The sequence below is a fragment of the Heterocephalus glaber genome, unplaced genomic scaffold (genome assembly GCF_053883595.1).
Source record: "Heterocephalus glaber isolate CG9 unplaced genomic scaffold, H.glaber_assembly_v1.0 deba00001606, whole genome shotgun sequence".
Classification (NCBI taxonomy): Eukaryota; Metazoa; Chordata; class Mammalia; order Rodentia; family Bathyergidae; genus Heterocephalus; species Heterocephalus glaber.
In genome coordinates, this window is record NW_028258377.1 from 31,224,262 (window position 1) to 31,250,835 (window position 26,574).

General features: G+C 41.8%; 1 protein-coding gene across 6 annotated transcripts in view; it reads left to right on the forward strand.

The window, feature by feature from the left end:
* The window catches only part of Adam19 (ADAM metallopeptidase domain 19), a 96,832-nt gene that overhangs the window by 3,056 nt on the left and 67,202 nt on the right, over positions 1 to 26,574 (forward strand). For 4 of the 6 annotated variants that reach the window (XM_087194908.1, XM_087194910.1, XM_021240603.2 and 1 more), the window contains exons 2-3: positions 807 to 892; positions 5,034 to 5,104. In XM_087194908.1, the coding sequence (XP_087051034.1) occupies positions 807 to 892; positions 5,034 to 5,104 (157 nt within the window). The remainder of the gene's footprint in view (positions 1 to 806; positions 893 to 5,033; positions 5,105 to 26,574) is intronic. The other 2 variants (XM_087194909.1, XM_087194911.1) reach the window with 1 other exon arrangement.

Consider the following 26,574-nt stretch of genomic DNA (forward strand, 5'->3'; position numbering starts at 1 on the left):
CCAGAATTCTACCACTTCATTCCTTCCAGCTGATGTCATTCTAGTCTGAGCCACTGTGTATCTCATCAGGGCTCCTGCAAGTTTGCAGCCTGGTCTTCCTGCTTCTGCACTCAAGTCTCTCCACCCTCCCCCATTCTCCACTCAACCTAATACAGATCATGTTACTCTGCGTTTAGACATCCAATGGCTTCCAGGTCTATTTATAATAAAATCCAGACACTTTCCATGGCCTCTGCATTATCAGACCCAGAGCTGTCTTGCTGACTACATTTCTTACCAACTTGCTCTCTCACTTACTTGACTCTAGCTAGCCCTGCCTTCTGCTTCTTCATTAGGCCAAGGCCACTTCTGCTCAGCCTTGCCCTTGCCAGTCCCTCCATCTGGTGTACTCTTCCCCTAGATCTCTGCCTGGTAGTGCCTTCTGCAGGACCCTTAGTTCTCAATCATGTGTCATCTTTGCTGATCACCTTGTCTCAAATAGGCACCCTCTGCTATTTACCATGGTCCTCTTATTTTTTTCAGGGTATTTAGCACCACCTGAGAATGCGTGTTGATTTTCTGTCTCTCACCTCTAGAAGGTAAACTTGGCAGGTATAGAGGCCTTGTTTGTCCTCTATCACTAACACCTGCAAGAATGTGTGCAAGTGGCCCATAGCGAATGCCAAGCGCCTGGAAACAAGCAGGTGTTGGCATGAGCCCATGGGTAGTTCTTGCCATGTGGCAGTGGTTGTTCCAGAAAGTGCATGTATAGCTTGACTGGGATGTGAAAGTCTGGGATTTCCATGGTGTATGTTTTATATTGGCAGCAGGAAGTGAAGAAGGCAGCCCCTGGCCACAGCATGAACTCGTAATACCTCAGTGGAAGACTTCACAAAGCCCCGTGAGAGAAAAGGTAAGACTCAAGCTCTCTTTTTCAAAGACCAGGGTTGGGAACTTGGGTCTGTGAGGCTTGGGGGCCTTTTATGGCTTTTCCAGAGGCCTGGTTATCACCAGTAGTTCTGTTTCTGGCTTGCTCTGTCCTCTTTGTGTGTCGGTTTTGGATACCTCAGATGGGGCTTTCCCTCAGTGTATGACGAACATCTAGAACATTTCCAAATGCTATTGGTTGAGGAAATGAAAATGCAGATTAATGCCGACACAAACTAATGACAAATGTGGTGTCACAAAAAATCACTTTTGATTGGAATTTATTATGTATTGTCATTGCTATTCTTGCTGTACACAATACATGCTTTATTTTATGGATAGGATAATGTACTTGGAGAGAAAAGGGATAATTTAAACTATTTTTAATGTATCTTAAAATCCTGCAGGCTCCTTGGGCCAGAACACCAGCAGACTGCAAGGACTTTAAGAAGGAACAAAACTGAAAATATTGTGCTGTTCTTGTAGTAAGGAACTGTGTGTGACTAGGATATTCTCTCTAGTTCTTGTTTTCACTGCTTCAGTGAGGCTAGAAGAGGAGATGTGATTGTTGGCATGCTATGTGATCTTCCACTTTCTAAATAACTTGAGTTTCTTATTCATTTATAAAATAGGCCTTAGAGGGAATAGGGTTGAAGAGGGCTGGGCAGAGGGGCTGGTTTCAGAAATCTCTTGGGGTTCAAATGGCCTGTGGTTTGTTGGATAACATATAGGAGCAAGATGACAGCAGGAGATAGTCAAGAAAGACTTCAAGCAGTGTGACTGTTGAGTCCGGAGAGGAGAAATGCCCAGAATTCTTTAAGATAAGAGTAATACTCTTAATGCTCCCCTGATGCTCCAACTTGGATTTGGTAAGGGAACCTACAGAGAAAATTGCAGGGCAAGGAAAGAAAGGAAGATTTTCATGTGAAGTCAATAAATGTATAGAACTCCTTTTATCGAGGAAAGGCTGAAAATAGCTTCAGGAAAAGTCTAGACAAATTAATAGGTGGCCATCCTAGAGCAGATAAGTTTTAAAAATTCAGATCTTGCATATTTGAACCCACCATTCTTGCCTGAGGAATGGATCTGATACTTTTTATAGAGGCGCCTTTGTTCCCTCCAGATGTGGGATGCCTAGCATCCTCAGGAAGGGCCTGAGAAACAAAGTAGAGGACTGGATCCTGTCTTTGTTCCCAACATTTGACTACTCAGAGCATGGGTCTTTGTATTCTGTAGGAATAGTCAGCACAGTGCCTGGCACCATAAATATTTGCCGAGAGAGAGAGAGAGAGAGAGAGAGAGAGAGAGAGAGAGAGAGAGAGACACTGACTCAAAACGGGAATTCCCTTAGGTTTCTAGTCTCATTTATGTAAATAGTTCATTTACTAAATATGAATTAAACACAGTACACTAAATGTTAGACTTTAAGAGTATGCAAAGATACAGGACAGATTTCCAATAACCTATGGAACTATCTATTTAATCTAGCCCTAATGAGGAGGGACTTTTCACTCTTCCCAGGGGATGTATGAACAGTGGGTTACCCCTTCCTAGGGCAGAGTTGGAGTTATAAGAGAAAGCTGTTAAGTAGAACTGGGGAAGGAAGCTTCATAGACATAAAATGCAGTTTAATTTTTTTTACTTGTGATGTTTCCTGGAATCAAGGAATGTCTTACTTTAAATATTAGTGTCTGACCATCTTCCAGAACAGGGAGAATTATCTTTGGATTGCTCACGTAAAAAGTAATATTAGTATTCATGTTAGAACTTGTGTCCCTTTGCAGGAGTGATGACAATGCCTTGATATATGGGCTGTCACATGGCTGCTTACCTCTTAGATAAGGGAATCGCTACAGCTCTCCTGCTGTGCTCTTTCTCAGAGGGCCTCTTGGGGGTGGGTCCCAGATACTCAGTGTGACTAGGCAAGGTATTTGCTTCAGAACTTCCCAGAATAAAGTGGCAGAGGACACTCGATTAGAATAGGTGTTGGCAGAGCTAAATCAGGGCATCAGACACGAAATCTCCTAGTGCATCTCTGAGTGAAAGTAGCTGGGCAAATATCTCACCCAGCTTCATGCTACCAAGCCTTTGAAATGTTCCTTCTTAAGACTGGGAAATAGGGCCAGTTAGGGAATGGGCAGGGTCGCCCAAGAGTTCTTGGTTGGAATGCTCAGATCTCATCAGTGCCCTTGGTTGCCTGGAAGTCTCAGGGAAGCCCGGGCCCTGATGAGTGAGGTTGGCAGCAAGTAAGCAGGGAATGTGGATAGAAAAGGCAGCCCTGGGGCGGGGGATTTAGCTCAGTGGTTTCGCCACCTGCTGTGAAAGCGGGAGGACCTGAGTTCAATCCCCGGTACCAAAAAAAAAAAAAAAAGGCAGCCCTGGCCAGAAGAGGCTAAGCAGATGACCTCCCTTCCTGGACAGGCCAGAACTAACTACCGATAAGCTTTGAACTTAAAAAGAGGAGGAGCTCCATCCTAGCAAGGACTTCTATGGATTGAAAGGATTTTAAGAATTTATTGGTTCCTTGGTTCCCAGTTAGAGAACTCATATTTAAAACACAACAAAGAATCTATCCTGTTTTAAACTTGTAAATGTTCTAAGATGAATAATTTCTTCTTTCAAAAGGAGTTCAACAGCCTTAACTTGAATTATCAAAGTGTGTGGACTTGCTATGAAATTTAAATTTATTTGAAAATTTAAATTTATTTGAAAATTTCCACGATAATAAGGTCAAAAGAGATAAGTCCTTTTCATAAATGATAAAAAATTATAAAAATATAGAAAGATGTGCAAAAGAAAATAAAATTAATTTATGTTTCTACTATGTAGAGTATGCAACCTTGAGGTTTATTTCTCTGTAAATTTTTTCCTTTAAATAAAAAATACAGTGTTATATTTTGAGCCTTTATTATCTAATGTTTATTATGTCTACTTTCTCAATCATTTAAAAATTAAAGTGACTGTCTTTAATGACTCTCTAGTAGTCTGTTATATAAATGGATCACGGTTTAATTATTCTTTTATTTTTGGATATTTAGGTTTTATTTTATTCATAATTCGTTCATTCATATTATAAGTAACTCATTCATATTATATTCATATTCATATAATAAGTAATAGCTTCTGTGTACAGATCTTTGCCTGTGCTTCTGTTTGTTCACTTCAGACAGTCTTAAATCAAATGGTCTGAACATTTAAAAACTCTTATTCTATATAGTCAAAATTATCTTTCAGAGAATGGATTTCAATTTAAATTCTCAGTGGTAGGGGATGAGGGTGCCCATTTTACAGCGTGCTCCATTGCATTATGACTTATGGTTTTAAATCATTGATTGTGTTTAAGATATCTTTTTGTGTGGTTGTTTCTTGGAAGGTGAGGTATGTAGTTACCTGTGGTGTTGAATATGTTTTTCATGCTCATTGGCCATTTGTATATCTTAAATGTTCTACTGTGGTGGGGGGAGTAGCACCTGTGGCCACTAGCAAACTGCTCATATGTAAAATATAGCTACTCTTGGGTTTCTGAAACCTCAATTTGAGGTGCTTTTTTGTTGCCACCTCTGGGCTGATTGAGGTTTCCGAGTTGAAGGCCCAATTAAAATAAGATCCTCTTATCAAGAGAATCCACCAACATGCTGAGGATGTGGGGAGCCATAGTGCTGCATTATTTACATCATTATCTCCCTTAGTTTTTGCAAAGTCCTCATAAGGTTGATTATTATTATCTTTATAACATAAAAGAGGAAACGGGGATGTAGTAAGGGTTGGTATCACATCCAAGTTCACAACCTGCAGGTATCAGACCTAGCCCTTGAACCCAGGTCTGACGCCCAGGAAATTTACTTTTGGAAATCATATTTTCCTGTTTCCCTTTTCCAGCCCACAGTTCTGCACTTCTACCATGTCTCAGCCTAGAATTCCTTTCCTTTGCTTCTCAGGAGAAAGCAGATGGGGAAAGATTTGGGTCATTCTGGGGCTGAGGTCATTTCATGTCTGGGCTGGAAAGGCAATTGACCTTTTCTTGCTTACTTCCTGTGGGCCCCTGTACAAGTACCTTGCTAGATCCCATGCCCAGGGAGCCTTGGTCCCTACTTTTAGGAACTGACATTCTTTTCTGTTGCTTTTAGCATCCCATCAAAGCTGAGCTCAGGGTAATGGCTGAGGGGCGAGAACTGATCCTGGACCTGGAGAAAAATGAGTAAGTGGATCCCTTCTTTGCCGAAAACAATTAACTTCTATGTCAGTGCTGGACACAGGCAGGTGTCACTGTTTGGGAAGGAAGCATTTAGTGGAGTAATTCCAAGCTCTCAACCTTGGTCCCTTTGAGGGAGTATCCTGCAAAGAGGGAATTTTTCTAGTCTCTTATTTGCCGTGAAGTTATTGGACTGCTTAATGTCTTGCTCAGATTTCCTTAGGCTGCATTTCTGGTGCCTCTTTGAGTTCACAGCAGCACACGGATGTGTGTATGTGTGCAGTTAGGGAGGGAAGAGCCTAGAAGCAGCTGCATTACTACTCGAGCCCAGCGTAGGGCAGGAAGTGATTAGAGGAAAACAGCAGAGAGGAGAGAGGCAAACACTGTACTGAGATTTGGCACCTCAGGTCCTAATTGCTACATCTGTCCAGGGTCTGGAAAATCCAAGATTTTGCCAATAAGGGCATTGTTAGCAGTCTCCTGGCTTCACTGGGCCCAGGTCCTCCGTCTCCTTAACCTCACACATCTCGGGCAGTGGTCTGGCTCACAGACACCTCCACAGGTACCTGCTGGGTGGAGTTGCGCCTTGATTCATGTCACTGAGGGGACAAGTAGACACAGTTCAGGGCTTTCTGTTGCTCATTCTCCAGCCATTCCTGGCCGCCGGGCTGATAAGGAGCTCTTTTTGCTTGGCCGAGGGACTCTATCAATAGTCCCACTTTGGTCTCCCACATAGATGTCGCGGATGAGGATGCATGGCTTGGAGAGCTGCCCATCTCTCTTGGCAGCCTCTAAAACCCCCTGGAAGCCGAGGAGTAATCAGATTCGTCACTGCCAAGAAAGGGATGGAGCAGGGCCTTCCCACATCCAGAGGGCTGGGAATGGCTGCCTGGCTTGGGTGGAAAGGGAGACAACGATTTATTCCAAATTTGGGCTCTTTGCACACTTGCAAAGGAGGCTGAGTGGCATCCCCAGTGTAGTTAAAGTGCAGTCCAGGAGCTGGTCCAGGCGGGGGTCTTTGTTCACATCTTTCCTCCTCTGCTGGTACTGTATATGGTGGCCTTCAGAAGCCAGAAAGATGGGCACTGCTGTCATTTTGCTACTCTCCTCCAGGACGAAACCAGCCTTGTCCTGGTTTACTGAAATCTTTCTTTCCGTTTACCTAGAACCAACCTGGCTGGCCATGTCCATGGCTGTCCAGGGGCTTCAGGCCCTCCTTGGACTGGCTTTTCCTTTGGGTTACCTTCCTGTAGTGCCTTAGGAGGTCCGTTCTTGACAGCCTCTCTCAGGGGCCTGCTTTGGAATCTAAGCTTTGAATTCTGGTCTAAATATGCCCTGTTGTCACTCTGTGTCTAATTTGAACTACTCTGCCTTGAATGGAGCTTCTGGCCTTTCAGCCTCTTCTAGTCAGCCCAAGTGATGGTGGTGTTTTATTATGGAAAGCCTTGGGAAATTGATCTCAGGACTCAAGTCCCTGTCCTTCCATCCTGGTTTGGAGCGTTTACAAGAGCTCATAGGATGTTAGAGTAGGAAGATGCCTTAGAAAGCACTAATGCAATGGTCTCATGCACAGATACGGAAACTGACTCAGAGAGGGATAGGCATTTATATAAGGTCACACAGCAAGAAAACAAGAGAGATGAGACTAGGATCATTTGTATTCTTGCTTAGGTCTAGAGTTACAGAGTAGTTGTGAGGCCTGAATGAACAGGCTTACAGAGCACAAGGTGAATGGTCAACTATGGTGATTTTTATTGCCCTACACCCCATGGATGCTGCAAGAAGAGCTCTCTTGTTTGACAGGGAGCCACATGGGGCTGGATGTGGTTCTTGGCCTCCTTGAGTCAGCAGAAGGCAGGAGACCAGACAAAAGTGGAAGCAACAGAGCCAAGGAATACGATCTCACCAGGTGTCCTTGGGGGGCAGCTTCCTGCTATTTTCATCCAAGTTGGACTTTTTGTTTTTGAACAAGTGTTAGTGGGCGGAACTCTAACTGCACACAACTTCCTAGTATGTTTCTTTCCCAAAGGCCTTTCATTCATGCTGCCTGTGACCTCAGGTCAAAAAGCAGCTTTGGAGTGGGGCTATGCTTTTCTGATCTTTCAAATCGTTATACTAAAGTTTCTGTAAGCCGGTGATATCTGGGGAAGGGGGCCCTAGACCCTGTACTGAATGATTTCTCAGGCTCTGGTTCTTAACCTCCTCAGTGGATTCATAAATACATTTCATCTCCAGTGCATCTATATCGTGCCAGCACCAGTGTAGGTATTTGGAGTAAGGTTGTGAGTTAAACAGCTCTGCCTTTAGGGATCTTACATTCTAGTAAGCAAACAAGTCAGATGACAAGTGCAGAGAAGACACACTGGGCTCAGGGAGAGCAGGAGATGGGGAGGAAGCTGTGGTGGGTGAGTGATGCTCAGGGAAGCCTTGCTGGTTTGATATTTGTGTTGAGACCTGAAGGAGTAAACCATGTGGACAGCTGAGAGGGACCATACCAAGAGGAGGGAACAGCCAAGTTCAAAGGCCCATATATTAGGAAGATGTCTATGCCTTTCCACCCCTACTCCCTGTTTCTCCATACCATGGGTTCTCAGGTCTCCCAGAAGCAATGGGCATGAAGGGGAGGGAGGAAATATTTTAATTTTTTTCATCATCCTGAGGTGGCTGGCCTTGTCCTATCAAATCAAAGCCCATGTGCTAATGCATGGCCCAAAATAGCAGTGAGCAAGCCTTTAATGGAATTCACACATGGAGGCATCATTGCCAAGAATGGTGAGGATGGAGGAGCGGGGGCACAGGCCAGGAAAGGAGGTGTGGCCAAGGAACCTCAGTGCAGGCTGCAGACAAGCCTTGATTCAGCAACACAGCAGCCAGTGGCTGCTTTGAAGCAGCTCAGGACAAACAGCTGGCATCACCATGAGAGATGCACTCCCTTTTCACTGTTGAGTGCCACTGAGAAAGAAATGACTTCTTAGGGTTCATCTGAGTATGTCTTTGTTTCTGACAGGCCCACATTCGGACTCACTCTGTCCTCTGAAAGCCTCAGTTTCCTCACCTTGGGTACAGTCAGAGTCCCATGTCACAGAGCCAGGGAGAGGATGAGATCAGATGGTGCATGCAAAGGCACCGACACAGTGCTGATCTCTGTTTAGTAAGTGGCAAATATGATTATTTCTTGCTCATTGCTTTTAAATTACAAAAGCAGCGCACACTCATTGCAAAACATGTAGCAATGCCAAATAAATAAAAGAATGAAAGTTCACCACCCACAGGAGAATCCGTTGTTAACTGTTTGGTGGTTGTACTCCTGCACAAGGTCACACTGAAGCACATACACAGAGTGCTATTTATTTATTTATTTTTCAGTACTGGGAATCAAACTCAGGACCTTGAGCTTGCAAGGCAGGCATGGCGCCACTGAGCTAAATCCTGGGCCCCAGAGTGCTATTTTAATTGGAGAAAGGGAAGCAGAAATGAGATTATACCAGACATACTGCTCTACCACTTGTTTTTCTTAGGCTCCACTGATGTAATGAAGATAATACTCTGCTCTAATAAAGAGTACATGACATTGTTTATTATGTTGTTTAACATTTATGAACATATATACACGTAATTTGTACATGTTAGTGCATAGTGTTGTTGGAAGAAACTTGTGATTGAGGCATGTGGGGCAGTAAACACAGCCCTGAGCTCAGAGGCGGACAGTGTGGAACTAACTGGTCAATGTGCCAGTCAGCCTTCCTGAGCCTCAACTTTCTCATCTATAAAATGGGCTTTTGTCTCAGATTCCAAGAACTCTTCTTCCATCATTATCTGTTTAAAAAACACTCTATAAGTTGAAAAATAGAAAAGAAGTCCCTGCCTCATGGGATTTATTTATTTATTTATTTATTTTGGTACCAGGGATCGAACTCGGGTCCTTGTGCTTTTGAGGCAGGTAGCAGAACCACTGAGCTAAAGCCCTGGCCCTGCCTCATGGGATTTATTACAGTTGTGCAGACTTCCCTGGAATAGTGAGTTTGAAATGAAGGGAAATGGAGCCCCAAACCATGGGACTTTGAAGTTGGAGATGAGCTGCTCACTCAGGACTCAGCAGTTCAGGCAGGAAAAAACACAAGGAGGGAAATTATAGGCAGAAATTATACCCTGCTCTTTCCACAACCCACAACTTGGGGACATAAGTCCATAATATTCTTTCTGCATGCAGTTTCCCCATGTTCTGAGGACTGCCTCATCCACCCAGGGACCATGTCTGATGAAACCCTGTTTGCTGAAATCTGATGCCATTTTCCTTGGTTGTAGGCATCCTGGGAGACAGCATCTCTCGGGAGCTAAGTGCCTGCACCGTCTCCCTTCTTCTCTTTTCCCAAGGAGAGGATATGGACCTGTGCAGCCTACTTCCAGGACGCTCCCTGGAGGATCACTGCGTCACAAGGTCACCTTCCAAAGCAAGCGGGTGCTCAGTGGGTGGGCATTTTGACCAGAGGGCCTTTGGCCCTGTGCTTCTCTGTACCAAGACACCTTTGGGGATTCTCATCTCTTTAGTGTGCTGTCCTTCCTTGAGTCCAAATGGTGGTAAGATTTAAGTTTTGGCTTAAGTAGGGAGAGGTGTCCTTTGGTCTTCCTCCATTCATTGTGTTCCGTCCCAGTTAGGTAAGCTGAGGTTCTGTTTGTACAGGTCTAGCTAATAAGAATGGATATTTGTTTCTTTTTCTTTTTCTTTCCTGGACCTCATGGGGAACATTCATTGTCAAGGCAGATTTAGACATTTAGAGATTTACAGATTTTAATTCCCATCAATAATTTTGACTTTAATCTCTATATCTCAGAGATATTACAGGAAAGGAGATTGCTTTTGTTGCCCTAGAAACAAAGCTACAGCCTGGAAAATTAACAGTCATTTACTGTTACTGGAGAGATTTTGATCTCTAATTTTCTCCTTTCCATTCAACCCTATTTGGATTGTATATTGCTAGAGGAACTGAATTACCAGGCAGGAATGTTTCTCAGCCACAGTCAGGCTAGATTAATTACCATCTCCTGTGCTCACCTCTCCCTTCCAGGGAGATCTGGGAGAAATATGTATCTGATATGGAGCAAAACTCTGAATGCCACTCAGGCCGTGGAGCCCCCCACCTCCCCTCCTGGCCCAGCTTCCTCTTGGGTCAAGGGTGGATTTTAACATCTTACGTAGGATAAAGGATGGCTCTTTTGACCCTTTCTTGCCAGGAGCTTCATTTGTTGTTGGCAAAAGTCAATTTCCTGGATCAAAGTGAAGCTTAGAAAGGCTTAAATGGTGTGGTGTCCCCAGTGCTCTTAGTAACCGTGTTTCTCTGAGTTGCATTTAAATGAATCACAGACATATAGATTATGTTTCACTTAAAATACACATGGCTTAAGAAATTAAAGGATATCCTTCTTTAACCAAGAATTTGGCAGATCTAAAGTATTCAAAATGTTTTTCCAAACTCTGAACGCAGCTGGGCTCCCCATTCCTTGCAGCTAAGATTGGCTAACCCAGGGAGACCGGTGCTGAGGAAACAGTTGGATGAATGGGTGGGGACGCCAGAATTTGATGAGATCTGCCTGTGGGTGTCTGAAATTTTCTTGAGATTTTTTTCTTGGAAGCACCAGGAATGGAATTAACCCTGCTTCATTGAAGCCAGTGAGTACATGAATGGATTTAAATTTCAAGGGCTGTGCTAGACTCCTTGCCCTAGAGAGTTTTGATGATTCTGTTAGAAACATAGTTTCCAGTTGTGGTTTTGTAGACTGAGACTTTTACTTCACTTACAGTTCTCATGTTGTACAGAACCCCTGGAGTTGCAGAACCACTGGCTTGCCAGATGGTCTGATGTGATCCTTATAGAAGCCAAATTCTTAACCACACCTCTGCATAAGTAGGGTCTCTAATTGCAGTGGGCTGTTTATGTGCTCTTTGAATCCATATGTTGAAATCCTAACCCCCAAGGTGATAGCACTGGGAGGCAATTAGGTTATGCAGCCTCTGTCCTCATGAACAGGATTAAATGTCTTTATAAAAGAGACCCAAGGGAGCTAGTTCAGCCCTTCTACCATGGGAAGACACAGCTAGAAAAACATCTATGAAGCATTAAGTAGACTCTTACCAGACACCAAAACTGCTGATGCCCTGGTCTTGGACCTCTCAGCCTCTAGTACTATGATAAATTAATTTCTGTTGTTGTTTATAAGCCACTCAGTAGGTGGCATTTTTTTAAGTATATATGCTGCCAAAGCGAGCACAGATGGCATTATTTTTAGGGCAGCCTGCATGGATGAAGGCAGCATTATTTCTAAGTCATTGGAAATATGAGATCCCTTTCTTAGGGTCCATTGTTTAAGCTCAGTCTCAGTAATTGGGAGTGGTACTCCAAAGGGTTGCAGCTGTCCTGTTGCCCTATGTAGTGCAAGAGGGCACCCACAGAGAAAATAACCTAGATGTTTGGTTGTGGAGTTCATGGCCAATAAGCCCCACTCACCCTGGTTCATGAAATGGAACAGGCTGGGGCATGGGCATCAGAGAGACCCAGATTCAATTCCAGGCTCTGATACTTCCTGGTTATGTGGTCCTGGCATGCCACTTGCCTTCTGAGTTTTACTTCTTCATCTCATTCATAATACTCAATGATTCATAACAATATATCTGATTTACAATACTCACAGTGGTTCACCTGATTTATAATAATACTCAGAAGTGAACATTTACTGACACTTGATCCCTATATAAATATTTTTCTCATCATGTCTTATTTAATCCTTATCCTATGCTTTGAAAGAAACATTGCCATTACCTACATTTTATAAATAAGGAAACTTAAGCATGAAGAGTTTAAGTAATTTACCCAGTATCGGACAGAGCCAAAAGTTAAACTGAGGTCTGCTTGCTAATTACTACATTATACCTTTGTATGGAATATAGAAACATTAATACCTTCATTGCATGGTGTTATAGGCTGAAAAATGCACCTTCTCTTCCCCTAGAATGTTCACATCCTAATCTCTAGAACATGTGACAATGTTGCCTTTTATGGAAAAAAAGGGTTCTTTTGGAAAAAAGTTTTATTCATTTATGCAAAGACAGTATTAGCAATAATAGGAACTTGTTTTCATTTTAAAATTAATTTCCCATTTTGAATGGTCTCTTCTTATTTTACTCTTAAAATCTCACTCCAACAAAATATACAAATAAAAGTTTGTTTCCTTACTTTTCATTAAGGTCATACTGGAACAAAAAAAATTGGCTCCTTATTCTGGATCTGAAAGATGAGGTCTTTTAAGGGTTCCCTAAGAAGGCTTTGTATACCTCAGAAAGTGCCCTGAAATTTGTCTTTTTGGAAAAAAAAAGTGTTTTGTAGGTATTATTAAGGTAAAGATCTCCACATGGAAAGATTATTCTCAATTATGTGGGTTGCCCCTAAATGAAATCACAAATGTATTTGTAAGAGATAGGCAGAGGGAGGCTTGGCTGCAGACCAGGAGAGGAAGGTGATGGACCAGAGCAGCAGAGAACAGAGTGATGTAGCTACAAGGCAAGTAAAGCTGGCAGCCACCAGTGCTGGAAGAGATGAGAGCAGATTCCTCCGGAGAGAGTGCAGCCCTGCTGACATCTTGATTTTGGCCCAATAAATACTGCTTTTATTCTTCTGGCCTCCTGAACTGCGAAAATAAAAGCAATGTTTTGTTGTTTGATTTATCAAGTTTGTGGCATTTATTACAGTAACAGGGTTTGTGATTTAGGTATAATTTATTGTAATGTATTTAGTCTGAAGTCTGGCACATTGCAATTAGGTTTTCAATATGTGGTTTTTTTTTAAATAAAATTTATTTTATCCCACTGACCCCTTCCTCTAAAGCCCCTCCCCTCCCTATGTACAAAAGTTTTGTTTCCATTTTTTCATGATATTTTTCCATTTTTTCTTGTCCCTTCATCCCTTTCTCCCTTCCTCCTCCCCATTCCTCTTCTCATCTGAACATTGTCTTCCCATTTCCCAGTATCAGTTATCCACTTTAGTCCTTATTTCCACTTTTGATTTCTCACACCAGAGAAACAACGCAGTATTTAAGCATGTGTATCTGATTTATTTCACTTAAGAGTATGGGCACGCTGATTTCCACAGTGGTTGCACCAGTCTACACTCCCACCAACAGGGGAGAAGGATTCCTTTTTCCCCACAGCCCCTCTAGCATTTGCTTCTGGTTGACTTCTCGATAACAGTAATTCTTTCTGGAGTGTGATGGAATCTCAGCATTGTTTTAATTTGTGTTGCATGAATGACCAGTGATGTTGAATATTTTTTTCATATATTTATTTACTGTTTGTAATTCTTCATCTGAGAAATATCTTTTCATTTCAGAAGCCCATTTTTGGATTGGCTCTTTCAATTTAGGGGGTCTGATTTTTTTGAGTTCTTTATATATTTTAGATAATAGACCTTTGTCTGATGAATACTGGTAAATTTTTTTTTCCCATCTGTGGTTTGTCTCTTCACTCTGTTGGTGGTTTTTCTTGCAGTGCATAAGCTTTTTAATAGGATGAGGTCCCAGTTGTTGATTCTTTGTAGTATTTCATGTATGGTCTGGGTTTTGTTCATGAAGTCTTTGCCTACTCCTATGTCCTCAAGTGTTCTACCTCTTCTCTCTTCCAGAACATTTAGTGTTTCAGTTTTAATATTTAGATCTTTGATCCATTTCAATTTTAGGTAAGTGCATAGTGAAAGATATGGGTCTAGTTTCAGTCTTCAGCAAGTGGAAAGCCAGTTTTTCCAGCACCATTTATTAACGAGGCTATTTTTCCAGGGAAGGTGGTTGGCTCCTTTGTCAAAGATTAGGTGGCTGAGTGTGTCTGGAGTTGTTTCTTCATCTTCTAGTCTGTTCCATTGATCCGCTGGTCTGTTCTTTTGCCAGTACCATGCTGTTTTTTTATCACAGTAGCTTTGTAGTATAATTTCAAGTCAGGGATTGTGGTGTCCCTGCCTTGCCTTTGTTGCCAAGAAATGCTTTTGCTATTCTAGGTCTCTTCTGGTTCCAAATAAATTTTAGAATTTTTTTTCTAATTTTGTGAGATATGCTGTTGGAATTTTGATCAGGATTGCATTAAATCTGTATAACAGTTTTGGAAGTATGGCCATTTTTACTATATTGGTTCTTCCTGTCCAAGAACAAGGGATATCTTTCCATTTTCTGATACACTGTTCAATCTCCTTTTTCAGAGTACTGTAGTTTCTAATGTAAAGATCTTTTACTTACTTTGATAGATTGATTCCTAGGTATTTCTCTTTTTTTTGGATAATATTGTGAAACGTGTTGTTTCCCTAATTTCTCTCTCAGTTAGTTTGTTATTTATGTACAGGAAGAGTATTGGTTTTTGAGTGTTGACTTTGTATCCAACTATGCCATGGAATTTGATTATCAAATCTAGAAGTCTTTTGGTGGAGTTTTTGGGTCTTCTATGTAGAGTATCATGTCCTCTGCAAATAATGGTAATTTAAATTCTTCCTTTCCTATCCTTATTCCTTTTATTTCTTTGTCTTGTCTAATTGCTCTGGCTAGTGTTTCCAGAACTATATTGAACAAGAGTGGTGATAGTGAACATCCTCATCTTGTTCCTGACTTTAGAGTAAAAGCTTTCAGTTTCTGTCCATTTAGTATAATGTTGGCTATTGGTTTGTCATAGATGGCTTTTATCAGATTGAGATAAAGACTATTCCAATTTCCTGTAGGTTTTTTTTTTTTATCATGAATGGATGTTGGACTTTGTCAAATGCTTTTCTCCATCTATTGAGATGAGTTTTTGTCCTTGGCTCTGTTAATATAGTGTATTACATTTGATTTGCATATGTTGAACCAACCCTGCATCCCTGGATGAATCCTACTTGGTCATGGTCTATAATGTTTTTGATGATTTGTTGCGTTCTGTTTGCCAGTATCTTATTGAGGATTTTTGCATCTATGTTCATTAGGGAGATTGGTCTGTGATTCTCTCTTTTGGTTGGATCCTTCTCTGGTTTTGGAATTAAGATAATCTTTGCTTCCGGGAATGAATTTGGGAGTATTGTTTCCCTTTCAATTTCATTAAAGAGTTTGAGAAGTAGTAGCATTAGGTCTTACCTAAATTTCTTGTAGAACTCAGCAGTGAATCCATCAGGGTCTGGGCTTTTCTTTGTTGTTAGGTTTTTAAATACATCTTCAATTTCATTGGCTGATACTGGTTTATTTAGAAATTTTACATTTTCTTGATTCAGGTTTAGCAGTTCATATGTATCTAGGAATCTGTCCCTTGCTTCTGTGTTTTCCATTGTACTAGAATACAGCTTCTCAAAGTAAAGTTGATTATTTTCTGGATTTCTGCAGGACCTGTTGTGATTTTACCCTTTTCATTCCTAACTGCATGGATTTGAGTCTCTTCTTTCCTTTTTTTGATAAGGTTGGCTAAGGGTTTGTCAATTTTTTTAATCTTTCAAAGAACCAACTCTTCAATTCATTGATTCTTTGTATTGTTTTTTTAGTTTCCATTGCATTAACTTGTGCTCTGATTTTTATAATTTCCTCCCTCATACGACCTTTGGGCTTGACTTGCTTTTCTTTTCCTAGAAGCTTGAGGTTCGACATTAGGTTATTTATTTGGGCCTGCTCTGTTTTCCTGATATAGGTATTCAGCACTATAAATTTCCCTTATAGGACTGCTTTCATTGCATCCCATAAGTTCTGGTATGTTGTACTGTCATTATTGTTTAATTGTAGAAACTGTCTGATTTCTACTTTAATTTCATCTGTGACCCATTGGTTGTTTTGGAGGGTGTTCTTTAATTTCCAAGTGTTTGTGAAGTTCTTCTGGTTTCTTTTGCCATTGATTTCCAGATTCTTTGCACTATAGTCTGATAATATGTGTTGGATAATTTCAGTCCCTTTGCATTTACTTAAGCATGTTCTGTGAGGTAGCATGTGGTCTATTTTGGAGAATGTCCCGTGTGCAGCTGAGAAGAATGTGTATTCTGATATTGTGGGGTGGAACACTCTGTGGACATCTACTAAGTCCATTTGTTCAAAAGTTTGGTTCAATTCTGATATTTCAATATTGATTTTTTTTTTGTCTAGTTTATCTGTCTACTTGTGACAATGGGGTATTGATATTCCCCATTACAACTGTATTAGTGCTAATATGATTTTTCATGTCTGTTCATACTTGTTTTATGTAATTGGGTACACTGCTATTTGATGGATATATATTTATAATTGTTATCTCTTCCTCTTGGATTGTTCCCTTTACAGGGATATAGTGACCTTCTTTGTCTCTCTTAATCAGTCTGGGCTCAAAGCCCACTTTGTCTGCAAATAGAATAGCTGCCCCTGCTTTTTTCTGGGATTCTGTCACATAGAATATTCTTTTCCATCCTTTGACTTTCAGTGTATGAATTTGTTTTTTATTAAATGTGTTTCTTGTATGCAGCATATTGTTGGATCTTGTTTCTTGAACCATTCTGCCAGTCTGTTTCTTTTGATTGGTGAATTGAGACCATTAACATTGATGACTATAACTGATATGTACTGTCTTATCTGTGTCATATTATTTTCTTGTTGTTGGCTTCCTTCTTTCCTTTTTTGTTTAATTTTTTGCCTTGCTTGGTGGATTCATTCTGTTGGGGTTCATGGAGTTGTAATCCTTGTTATCTCTTTCTAGAATATCCTTCAGAACACTTTGAAGTGCTGGTTTGGTTGTGAATTTCTTCAGGTGTTCCTTGTCATGGAAATATCTTATTTCTCCATCAATTTTGAAAGATAGTTTTGCAGGGCACATCAATCTGGGTTGGAGGTTGTTTTCTTTTAGGACTTGAAATACTTCACTCCAAGCTTTCCTTGACTTGAGAGTTTGTGTTGAGAAGTCTGCTGTGATTCTGATGGGCTTTCCCTTATAGGTGATTTGTTTCTTTTCTCTAACAGCTTTTAATATTCTGTTCTTGTGTTGAATTTCTAGAATCTTTTTTTTTTTTTTGGAATTTCTGGAACCTTAACTATTATATGCCTTGGGGAAGATTTTTTTTTTATCATGGCTAATTGGAATCCTTTATGCCTCTTTTATCTGTATGTCAAGTTGTTTTTCCATGCTTGGGAAGTTTTCTGCTGTTACTTCTGTGAATAGGTTTTTGATGTCATTTGTGCTATTGCCTGGTTTTTCATTGACTGTGATCAGTCTTGTGTTATTCTTCTTTGCATCATCTAGCAGCTACTGGATTGATTTCTCATAATCCCTTGCTTTTTTTTTTTTTTTTTGTACCAGGGATTGAACTCTGGTCCTTGTGCTTATGAGGCAGGTGCCAGAATCATTGAGCTAAATCCCCGGCCAGATCCCTTGCTATTTTCAAGAAATCTCTCTTTTCATGATTGCTAACCACAATCCTGTCTTCTATATCTGATATTCTGTCCTCACATTGGCTCATTCTGCTGCATATACTTTCAGTGGAGTTTTTAATCTCCTGGATATCTGTTTGAATCTGTTTCATGGATTACATTTCTTTCCTATGCTGGGTGTTCAAGGTTTCCATCATGTTCCTGAATTCCTATATATTTTTTAATCTGTATCTGCTCCAGGGTCATTAATCATGTCTTTCATTCTGTTCATCATCTTTGTAGTTTTCTGGGAAATTATTTCTGCTTTGTTTTTTTCTAGAGCCTCATTCATCTGCTTTGTTACTTCTGCTATTAACATTTCAGATATTCCAGGTGGGTGGCTTTTAGATTGTTCCACCCTATTGCCCCTGGGGTTTGCCTTTGGTGGGCTGAAAGTCTGGGCTTGTTGCATCTTGTTTAAGTATCTTCTTATTTTCTCCTTTTTAAAAGTTTGTTTCCTGGGTTGATGCTTGTAAATTGCTTATGGCAAGTAACTTTATTTTTAGTATTCAGAACCCTTAGGAAATGACTCCTTCTCAGAAGCATCTTCCAGGTGTAGCTATCTTTTGGGTTTTGAGTCTGTTGTGAGATCCTGCCTCTTCAATTTATTGGGGATGAGACATTTCTGCCTGCTTGGCCCAGCTGCCAGTTCTTTGGCACTGGCCTATAGGTTTGGCTTTTTTTAAGACTCTTAGGCAATCTCAGTCTTGGTATGCCAGGAGGAGCAACTGATTAGCATAATTATATCACCTTGGTTAAAGTTGTGTAATAAACAATAACAATAACATCAAATTTAGCCTAGAAAATGACAAACTGTGGTAACTGTTAATTTTCTACCTTTAACAGTATAAACTAGATTTGTGGTTATATAAAAAAATCTAGAAACAAGTACCAAAATTATATGCAGTAAATATGCCCTTAATATGGGGATTTTACCCTTATGGAGGAAAATTTAAAAGGAGTTAGGGGAAAAAAACAGACATAGAAGGAGAGGAAGAGATCAGAAGCAAGACTGGAGGACAAACTTTAAGAAACTGGTGAAGAAGACAGGTGGGAAAGAGGAAAGGAAAAAATAAAACAAGAACAGAACAGAAGTACAAAAAACGTAGAAACTGTTTAGACAATCAAGAAAAAAAAAAAACAACAACAAAAAAAACCAAGAACCAGAAAGAACAAAAAAAAAAAGAAAAGGAAAAAGAAAGGGGAAAAAAAACACCCCAAAACGACAACAACAAAAAAGTGAAAACAGCCAGGGATTTAGCTCAGTGGTTCCACTGCCTGCCTCGCAAGTGCAAGGACCCGAGTTCGATCCCCGGTACAAAAACAAAAATAAAAACAAAAACAAAAACATCCAATTCAAGGTGTGTCTCCACTGTCTCTGATAGGCAACATGGGCAAACAGAGTCTAGAGCCAAATTGATTAATTGAAGCAAGCCAGTTGCAACTTCACAGTGGGGTGATGGATAATCCTAGCCAGCCTGCTCCTTTAGTTCCTCTGAAGTTCTTGCTGGTTTCTGGCTATGAGGCTGGAACCAGATTCCTTGAACCCATAGCAATCTATGCCTCCTGTAGGTTTGAACTCCACTCCCTGACTTCCTGCTGACTTGAACTCAACACCCACATGGAGGCACCAGGAGCCACTGGATGGAGATGACTCCTAGGTGCTCTGAGTTCTGAGCTCAGTTGGCTCTTTTCCAAGATGGCTACTGGCCAATCACCCTCTCCTAGGTGAGGTCTGAACCCAGATAACTCACCAGCTGCTGTAGTGTGCTGTGTCCTCTGCTCTGTTTCACTAGTTTCTCCAGGGAAGCCTCTGGGGTTGCCAGTAGTCACTGTGTCTGAAGGTTTGGCCTGCTCTTCCCTCGCAAAGTGCCTGGCCTCTGGGAGAGAGCGCTGATTGCTACCTCCCTCCTCTTCATTGTAGTCTCTCTCTTTTCTCTCCCCATGGACTTCAGTTCTTGCCTGAGAATCTTCCTGGGTCCCGGGGACCCAGTTCCCTCTTTCTTCTCCTCTTCATGTTGCTATATTCCAGTGTCAGGATACCAAATCTGAGAGGCTCTTTCTCTGCTGCTCATCACTCTGCCATGTTCCTGGAAATTGTGCTAACTTTTATTAATGCAAAGTCAAGAACAAGTGTTTTCTGAAGTGTCTTGGTGATGCAAGGCATGATGAGAAAAACACTAAGAAATGATCTGTGTGGTTATTGCGTATTGACATTTCCTAAGTTCTGGTCATGTTCTCCGATGACCAGTCTGCCCTTAGGGAACTTCTGCCTGAAGATAACATAGACCAATGGTCAGATATTAAAATGACAACAATAATGAAAATATCCAGAATGTAGAAGATGCTTGTGTAACAGGAATCCTACTGCAATCTTTATGTGGTTTGTCTGATTTATTCATTACATGCATCCTATGAGGTCTGAATACCTATAATAGCCCTGTTTGACAGATGGGGTCCCTGAAGCATAGAGCAGTTGGACTTAGTCAAAGTCATCTGCTAGGAGAGGCAGAGCCAGATTGTGAACCCAGGTCTGTTTGATTCTAAACTCTAAAGGTCTTAAACAGGAAATTAGGTTCCCTCTCAAATTCCCTGTCCTGGCTCAGTATGCTTTGCACTCATCATGACTTCTCCACTATTCTACCATCCCTCTCCTCTTTCTTTCTACCTTCCCTAACCCTGGTTAGAATTCCAGTGTCAGTGCAAAGTAGTGGTGTAAGCCGGGCAGGTATGGACCCAGAGCCTGGATCCTGACACTCTTTGAAGATGTAAGCTTTGCCATGTCATTTACCCTTCAAGAGTCAGTTTCCTCATTTACACCATGGAGGTAACAGTGGCCACTTCATAGGATATTCTGTGGGTTCAGTGGATTCAGTAATGTAATGTTCTTAAAGCCCTTACACAGTGCCTGGTGCATTGAAGAGCACAATAAATAGCCACTGTTACTTGTATTTTGTAGGACCGGAAAAACATTTTAGCATGATGTAAGAGGGAATTCCCCTGAGTTGGTTTCCAGATGTAATTAAGAAGAGTTGACCTTAAAACCCATTACCCTGGGGAGGAAACTCACTTCTGCTCTCCAGCCATGCCCAGTTTGTCCTAGCTGTATCTGTAGAATGCACTTAGCAGTGTTCTCCAACCGACCAAACAGTACCTCTTGTCTGTGCTTGCAGAGCCTGCCCCTGGCCCTCCCTTGGCTGGGCCCAGAATTGTCTGATAAGGAGGTCAGGATTGGCTCTCTGCTTCCTGCTCTATCTCCTTCCAGGGACCCATAGGTGGGCTGCCCAAACAGCCAGGAAGGATGTCCTCGGGTTTCTTTTGTCTTAATCTTGTTTCTTCTGGCTGCTCTTCAGCAGGAGCCCAGGGTAAAATGAATAGGAGGAAGCTGTCAAATGCCCTGATGGCCTCAGAGCAAGGGAAGCTGGGGGCTAGGAAGCAGTCAGGGGTGGTTCTTGGGTTTGAAGAACCCTTCACCATCAGCTGTTTACCCTAAGATAGCAGTGGCTAACATCCAGGGACTGAGTACTTACCATGAACTACATGTTTTACATAGATTAAAAAAAAAAGCAACCCTATGTATATTTACCCAAATGGAGATATACCCCTGGGTTTATAACTTAGACTTTTAAAATTTTTATACAATAACTTTTTGGAATATTTGATGCTTTTCAGACTAATACGCTAGAAAAAAAATTGAGTTTTAAAATAAATGAGCTCATAGTATGTATACTATTTTATACTTTGCTTTTTTATTTTTTGTCTTCAGTATTTTCCCACATTAGGACATTTATAGTCCTATTTTATTTTTTTAAGATGGTTACACCCATTGAATGGATGAAGCAGAATTTACTAATTTCCCTATTAATGAGAAAATAGATTTCTGATTTCTTATTATTACAGATAATGCTGCAGTGATAGGCTTATGCAGGATCTTTAAGCACATTTCCAAATGTTTCTGTAGGATTGATATATGTAAGATCATATGGCATATACATTTAAAGTGTTTTAAAATTTTGAAAAATTATACCTCTTACTCTATAAGTACCTCTCAAAGGCAGTAACAGTTTACATTTATGGCTGAGTATGAGAGTATATTCTGGATACATTTCCATATACATTTATCATAACATTTTAAATGGCTATATGATGTTACATGGTTTGTGTATGCCATGATTAACTCAACATTTCTTATAATAGAAAATTATCAAATGTACACATTAATGAGAATAATATAATGAATCTCTGTATATGCATTATCCTGGTACAGCCATAATCAAGCTGCCATGATTAACTTAATCATCCCTTGTCAATGGACATTCAGATTGTTTCTTTTTTTTTTTTTTTTGTACCAGGGATCTAACTCGGGACCTTGCACTCGGGAGGCAGGCGACGGAACCACTGAGCTAAATCCCCGGCCCATATTATTTCTACTTCTTCTTTTTAAAAATTGACTCCAATATGAGTGGAGTCCTCTAAGGTCTATGAGGATTCACTTGAGTCGTTTGTAGGAAAATGGATGCACCTTGAGACCATAATGTTAAGTGAACTAAACCAGACACACAGGCTTAAATATCACATGGTTTCTCTTGTATGAGAAACCAAAAATATAAATAAAGAGCAAAACAGAAGATAGGTAATAGGAAACAGGGAGATATTGCCATTTTGCAAATGGCAAGAGGAGCAAGAGAGAGAGGGAATGGGGAGGGAAGGGGAAGAAAAAAGAATTACAATGTATTATGTACTTTACCAACTCCTCATGAGGAATGTAATTATTATGCATTGCAAATATGCACTGCTCTAATAAAAAATAAAAACTGAAAAACAAGTAAGGAGGAATTTGGACACAGACCTGTACCTGTGAAATACGCAACTTGAAGATTCAAGTTAGGCTGCCATGAGCCAAGGAACTCAGAAGCAAGGTCTGGAATAGATCCTTCCCTTACATCTTCAAAGGGAGCATGGCTCTGCTGATATCATAATCTTGGACTTTAGCAGCCTCCAGAACTGGGTGATAATAAACGGTCTTTTCAGCCTTTTAGTTTGTGGCGCTTTGTTAAGGCAGTCTCAGCAAACTACTAGTCATTCCATCAGCCCCAGGCAGGCACTAATCTGCTCTTTCTAGATTTGTTTGTATTTTATACAAATGGAATTATATAATACATGGTCCTTTCTAACTGGCTTCTTTCACTTAAGGTAGTGTATTTTTTAGTTTATACATAGTGCAGTTGGTTTTAGTATTATTATTATTTATTATTTCATTGTATAGATATAGCACTCTTTATTAATGCATTTATTTATCAGTTGATAAATGCCTGCCTTTTAAGCCTGAGTTAACTTTTTCTATTCTACGTATTTAATTTCAGGGGATACTGGCTCAGCATCTCATGGAAAGTGCTATGCTAGGTGCTATAAGAGTAGGGATGGAAACAGGTATCTCTGCCCTCTGTAGGAGAGAAAAAAACATAATCCAAGGCACACCACAAATTCACAGAGTTGAAAGTCAAATGCTGTGGAGGCAAGAGGAAAGAGGGGCCGTGTGACTGGGATGTAGAAAGCTTCCCTGAGGAGAGAATCTTGGAGTTCAGTCTCAGGGGGATGAAGGGAGGCTTTGGATGCGGGAGACAGAAGAGATGAGTGGGAGAAGGAGAAAAGGAATTCAGACTGAGAAAATAGTATCTAAATATTTGGTTTGGATCAAGGGAGACTCAAAGTTATAATGTTAATCGTCTCTTAGGAATTCAGTATTCCTAACCAGCCAGATCATTTGAATTCAGAAGAGAGATAGATATGTCAACGTTAAGAAAGGTGATGCTTTCCTTCCACAGCTGGGCTACAAAGAGCCATTTGGGTGGTGGAGAGTTCAATTTTTCACTCTCCCCTTTTTGTCTTTTTGACTTTGAGCTGCGTTCTCTGTAGCTGCAGATAAAACCTTGTAGTCAGGGAAGTATTTGGGTCACTTTCAGGAGAAAGGCTTGAAGCACATGAAGACGAGGCTGTATTCTCTACACCTAGGAGAAGTGTCTCTCCCTTTACTCCTCTCCACTGCAGAGAAGTTTGGGTTGAGCCTGTGGATGGAGATATACTGGCAAGGGGTCCCATAGATGCAGGGGGCTGAGCACAAGGCAAAAAATGATTCCTTCACAGCTTTGGAGGAGGTCTCGTGAGAAGCAGGGTGTGGTGTGTGGGGTGCAGATGGATGTATGGATTTAAATTTAGATTTGGGAGATGCACGGAAGTCCCACCTTTCGGTCCTCTCTTCTCCCAGCCCTAAGAAGGAGACTAAACTCTTCGATCTAGGCTCCCTTGAGTTAGATATTTCCTGCTCTCCAGCTTTCTGCTTAGGCAATGTAGCATGACTATCCTGGGGGAAAAATCTGAGAGGTGAGGCCAAACTAGAGCCTTTGGACTGATTTTTTCTCGAAAATAAAACTGCATTTTCCTTTCACCCATGATATATTTTGATTTTAAGAAAGTAAACTTTACTCTATCTCTGTTTTGGACTCGCTGCCATACACAGACCTTTGGCTGACCCCTGGAATACTAAATGGAGAGGCTTCTGGGCAAGTTGGGGGCCAGTTGCAGGTCTTGCTTAAATTCATCCGGAGGCAACAGTTGGGTCAAAGAATCTCTGGCTTTTCTGACAAGAGTCTTGAGTGTCCTGGGCTTGAGCTCTGGTCTGTGCATTGAGAAATCTTAACTGCATTTTTTTTTTTCCTTCTCTTCCTTCCTTCAACAAATTTTGTGAGTGGCAACTGTGTGGCAGGCACTGAGTTAGCGCTGAGTGTTCATGGGAGAAGCAATGAAGAGCAGGTAAAGCACAGACTCTGCCATCACGGGGCTTAGAGCTTGCTGGAGGAGACCAACATGAAACCCTTACCATGTGGGCTGCTAAGAGGAAGGAAGTGGGCGGTGCCGTGGCAGCATGGGGAAGGGGAACTGCACCTGGGTTGGTGTTCTGGGAAGGCTTCTAGGAGGAAGTGAAGAAAGGAGTGTGGTAAAGGTGCTGGAGGGTGTGGCAGCGTGGGCTCCTCCAGTGGGCAGTGTGTGCTGAGCAGTGCCAGGGGAAGGAATAAAGGCCCGAAGGCAAGAATAATGTGAAGGTGAGAGGATGCTCTCTGTGGTTGGAACAGGGCAGCTGGAAGGCAGTGATGAGAGCTTAGGAGACTGGTAGGGTGAGTCGTTACCAGGGCCTTTCACGGTACTTAGCGAGTTTGGACTTTTATCACAAGGGCAGTGTGAAGTGATGAGGGATATTTTAAGAGGCAGATGGTGACAGCATCCAAATGCATTTTACAAGTTCCAGTTTAGGGAAGAGGTAGCAGGTATGGAGAGAAGAGGATGGAGTCCAGTGATATTTGTAGGATGGAATCATGGAGACAGAGGGAGGGCAGATTCAAGGGCTGTTCCAAGGTTCTCAGCTTGAATAAGTAGGAAGACAATGATGCCCATGTCCAGGTTTGTCCTTGTCTTGTGGAGGGACGCTGGACAAGCTACTTCTTTTCTCAGATCTTTAGTGTTCCCGTTCCATGAAGGTAATAATCCCCAGTCACCACCTTGCAGGATCGTGGTGGGGCCCCCCTGATGAGGTCTGTGTGAAAAGTCATGTCCTGTACTCTCCATAACCCCGAAAGGCCTAGCAGAGCACACATCTGTCCTTCCCTTCATTATGTCTGCCTTTTCTCCTTATCTGCAGTTCTGAGTACTCCATCTCACAGGAACTGGTCTCGGAACTCTGCCCATCCAGCAGCTGAGTCCTCACTGGGGGGCTCCCTGGGGATCTCAAACTGGCTTTTGTTGCAAACAATGATATCATTGAGTGGGTGGAGCTGGGCCAGGCTTTCCTCAGCCAGTTGAAGGAGAAATGGAGTCTTTAGGACTTCTGTACTTATGGCCCTCTTCCAGGCTCTTCCATAAGGTCCTATGTGCCCCACTGCCCCCTTCCTCCTCCCTTTTCCTCCAAGTTTGGGGGTTTGCAAAAAGCTGGCAGCCCTACATGTCCTCCGCTTGCATCAGTCTCCCTGAGAGAGGTCCAGATGGGCCAAGGGCCTATAATGGCTGCATTATATCTGGCATAGTTTCTTTTTCCAAGTCCCCCCTTCCGGGGAAAGGAAGGGCAAGTTATGAAAAAAGATTCCTTTCGAGGGAGCCTGAAGTGCTGGGGAAAGATGATCTAAGCCTGGGAGAGATGTCTTCAGGCTCCTTGTATTATTGCATGGCTTACTGATCCTAGATGTAGGGCTTGCGGGAGAATGCAAAGGCCAGAGTGACTTCTCGGGTATGTGGTGAGAGAAATGTTACTGGGGACAAGGAAATCAGCAGTGTTGCATGAGTCTCAGCTCCTCATCCATAGACCAGCCTCGCTGTCCGCTATCACTTCATGCATACACACACACACACACAGACACGCACGCACGCACACACCCACTCAAGTGCACTTCTCCTCCACAGCTGTGTAGGCAGCTTGTTAGGGGGAACTGGAAATTGGTTATCATACTGGCGTGAGCTGTTCTGGGAAGGAAGAAAGAAAGACGGTCCCTTTGAGGACCAGACAGCAGCCCTATGTGCTGCCCGTCAATGTTTGCTAATGGGTCCCCAAGCGGCCTCCTCCAGTCTTAACATCAGAAAATGCAAGTGCCATGTGGAGGGCAGGAAAACCCATGCCTGCCTCTTGGCTGCTGTATCCCCTCCTACCAGCACAGTGCTTGGCACATGATGGCCTCAGTAGATATTTGTGGAATGTGTAGGAAATCGTGGCCCAGAAGAGGTGCCACAGCTTGACCACTCACCCAGAGCAAACACGCCATGAAATCAAGCCGTGGAGAGCATAGGCTTTACCAATGCCAAGTGCCCTCCAGTTTGTTCTCCACTGTGGGCCGTCCCTAATAAGCAGTGAGACTGGCAAGACTGTACGAACATCTTTGCCTCTGGGCAATCCATGTGGCCTAACTTTTGGATTATCTAGTACAGACATTTAGGTATGTAAAGAGAGAGTGGTACGTAAAGACTGTTTTGGTCCAGGTGACTTCGAGTTACATCCTACCCACTCTCTTCCCTTTTTGGTAAAGGGT